Below are 3,768 nucleotides of genomic sequence, written 5' to 3'. Positions count from 1 at the left end.
ATGTATCATCAGACATATTCTAGTCATCCCCATATTACTTTCACCTAAACTCAATGTAATACTTGACAAAAAGCATTTTAGTATATATATTATTCTAAAAAATTATGTTTAAATAAACACAAACAAACGATCATCTAAACACAATAATTTGAACATACACATTTAAGAGATTTCCATGTTGCATCAATAATTAAGAAAAATACTAAATGTTGTGCATTAATATTAGAATAACTAAGAAACATTACACAAATTAAGATATGATTGTTTCATCATTATTTGGTTTTGTTGCTCGCAAGTCGTTTTCTTAGTATCGTAACCCCCATGTACCTGCAATGAATTGAAAAAAAAAATCATTGTCATTTTGTAGTTGTAAAGAAAGGAGGAAGATTCATATATTGATGTTAAAACCATACATATTGCTGTTTTCAAAGTTAATCACCTTCCAAGCATTAAAAGACTCGCTTGGGGATTGGTTCCTGGTGAGATAATTAAAGTTGATCCGTCAATCACTCGAATAGCATCCACACCTTGAATCTTATAATTGTCATCGACTACCTTGCCCATTCGACAGCCTCCATGGTAATGCCATACAGTTCTAACATTGTCCTTGCAGTATTGTTCCAATGATGAGCTCGTATTGGCATGTGGGGGAAAAGTTGTTGGCATTTTAACGTTCAGGTCGAGAATATCTTGGATTGTCATATTTGGATATTTGAATTTCGAGAATGATTTTGATTCAATTGCTTTTAGGATTACTTTAACCCCAAGAACACATTTTTGCAAGTCATTGGGCTTTTTAAAGTAATTGAATTTTACTGATGGGTTGTCAGCTGGATTTCTATTTTGAAGCTTCAGGTAACCCTTGGATTGAGGGTAGTTAACTTTCTCGAATATAAATCCACCCATTTGAAAACAAGTAGAAGTGCTTAAAAGCTATATAACACTTAAACTCTTGTTGTGACTGTTATTGAATGAATTACCTCATAGGAATAACCCTGATAGTCAGAAGGTCTTGCTTCAATTAAATTGAAGCCCTCAACTGCCTCAATATAGCTTCCAGACTTTGTAATACCGACAATATTAACCAAGGATTGTGAGATGGGTACCGGAGAAGGGACAAAAATTTCGTTTAATGGGTTGTCAACCATGCCTTGACCAATTAAAGGATGGTGAAGCACAGGTTTGATGTTGTGGGTATGAAGTTGGTCCTTTGGACCTATGCCACTCAACATTAGAAGTTGTGGGCTTCCGAGAGCACCAGCAGATAGTATGATTTCATCCATTTCTCTTCCTTTTAGATATGCCTTATGCTTTCTACGTGATGCATCTTCAAACACTACCCCATAAGCCACTGGTCTTGTTCTACCTGTACAAGAAGATTGTTTTGAAATTGACTAATGATGGGGATAATATTTACTAAATTATTTAAAATATATGTTCTAATAACATGAAAATGAAGTAAATTTACCAATCATGGTTAACGTCACCATTATCTTGTAAATATGCTAATAAATATATAGTTAAATTTAAAAAACGTACCTTTGTTTTTGAATAAAATTTTGTATGCAGTTGCATGCAAAAGAAGATGCAACCCCTTAGGATTTGCATATTGTAGCAAATCTGCTGCCGTATGACGATGCCCATTTTGATCAAAAATAGTACCACCCACTTTAGTCCCGATGATGTGATCATATGTAAACCCGTTTTTTGGTGTCACTCCAGCTTCAACAAGCGCACCTTCCAATGCCGACTGCCACCTAGTCAGAATCGGCTTAAAAACCATCACCCTTTCTACCCATCGATAAGATTCATTAATCAATCTTTCATTCATTAGTTTGGCCACTTTTAGGAATCTTGCCTCACCATGAGAATAAAAGCCTCCATTAATTGAAGTACCGCCACCCAAGACACGTGGTCGTGCATTTACAACGCCGTCGACGGAAACAAATTGTTGAGAAGGGGAGTCGGGTGAGTTGTCGGAAAAGTAGGAGCCAAAGTTGGCTAATTTGGTGATGTTAGGATTGCCATAAGGTGAGCCACCACGTTCAAGCAGTAGAACTGAATATTTTTTAGATAGTGTGGTAGCTATTGGGATTCCTGTGGTGCCTCCACCAATGACTATGTAGTCGTAGAATGAAATCTTCGGAGCTTTTGTTGCTTCATGCATGAACGTATAGTTCGGAGCTGTATATGAATGAATTCACGATTTTAATGTTACAGATGAATTAAACATTAATACTTTTATCACTTTTTGTTCTGAAAATTTGTTAATTCTCATAAAACGTCTAACATTTTTATCAAATACTTTGTGTTTTATAGAATATGCAACATTTATTTCAATTAACATCATCACTTTTTTAGCTATCAAATTGATTTTGATCAACAATTTTTTCTTTCTAATATATATAGGAAAAGGTTCAAACGAGAAGTGCGCGCTAAATGTATGAGAAGTATAGAAGTAATCCTAACCCTTGAATTAAATGATCAAATTCTTTTTAAAGGAAAGGTAATATGGTAACTAGAAAAAAGCGGTGGCGATGATCACGATCTTGATCCCATTAATGTATTGATCGCTTCATCGCCATCGTCGATGACAACAACGGAACTCTAGTCGATGATATACAATCTCGGTCCCACTAACGATTCTATCATCGATTTCTCTCGATTATTTCTCGATCATATATTGCAGTCTAGGCTATTATAAATATTGTATTTCTTAAATCTTTTTTTGTTCAAATCTCGTATTCTTTCAATATTAATTTGAATCCATAAAGCGACTTGGAGCAAGATGTTGATTTCGATCCTAAAAATATAATTTTATACGTGAATCTAAGATTCTATAAATCAATTAAATACTTCATATATGAATCTTCGGGTTCATATGTGAATCACACGAGTTCCATATGCACATGTAGTTCATATGTGAATTTATATAGGTTCATATATGCATATGTAGTTTATATGTGAACTAAATAGGTTCACATATGCACTTGTTTGTCGTCTATTTATAAAAGTTATAAAATTACCCCTCTATCTTCCGTATAGCTATTACTATGCGACTGAATTATCTCCTGCTGCACAATCAAGCCCTCAAATCTTGACCGTTAATGTTTTAATATAAGGGTAACGATGACTTCTTTATTTCTCATACATTTAACACTTCTCGAATTAACATATATATATATATATATTTCGTCATGTGCTTTTTTCGATTTACAATGTTATAGCACACCATCGAATATTGATTTTATAGTAATTTAGAATGAAAGATGCATTACAACAACAACAAAAATGATTTTAGAGTACGTTTAGTCAAGGTATTTTATAAGACTCTAAACCAAAATGCATCAGATCTAAAAGTGTTTTAATAGGTTTATACGACGCTTTTAATCATTTTAACAAAAAATTTAGAACGTTTTTAAAACAAAGTGTCGTACTAACTAATTTTATACGATACTATTTGAAATAATGTCTTATAAACACAAGTGTCCTATAAAACGATGTGTTTATAGGACACTTCTCAAAGGTGTCCTATAAAATAGCTAATAGAACGTTTTTTTTTTTTTAAATGTCTTAAAAAAAATTTAAAACGCCTAAAAACGTTTTATAAACTTATTGTAACACTTTTAGATATGACGTTTTACAGTTTGGTCCTATAAACCTAAGCTCAAATTAAGTATTCTATTAGAACGCTTAAACAATCTAGACATTCTATCAAACCAGTTTTGTTGTAATGACGTATTTAGATACGACTTTTCATGTATTTTA

The 3,768-nt window shown here is 33.0% G+C and overlaps 1 protein-coding gene across 1 annotated transcript; it reads right to left on the bottom strand.

Moving 5' to 3' along the window:
• Positions 1 to 272: 272 nt before the first annotated feature.
• Positions 273 to 2,167, bottom strand: LOC112519127 (protein HOTHEAD-like). Its single transcript, XM_025127111.1, has 4 exons — positions 1,540 to 2,167; positions 981 to 1,366; positions 440 to 933; positions 273 to 327 (listed from the first exon to the last, which is right to left on the bottom strand). Exons 1-4 carry the CDS (start codon positions 2,165 to 2,167, stop codon positions 273 to 275), a joined length of 1,563 nt encoding a protein of 520 aa, XP_024982879.1.
• Positions 2,168 to 3,768: the final 1,601 nt, after the last annotated feature.

Source organism: Cynara cardunculus, assembly GCF_001531365.2.
Source record: "Cynara cardunculus var. scolymus isolate 2C chromosome LG 10, CcrdV1, whole genome shotgun sequence".
Taxonomy (NCBI): Eukaryota; Viridiplantae; Streptophyta; class Magnoliopsida; order Asterales; family Asteraceae; genus Cynara; species Cynara cardunculus.
Note: the sequence above shows the minus strand (reverse complement) of the source record. Positions and strands in the feature narration are given on the sequence as shown.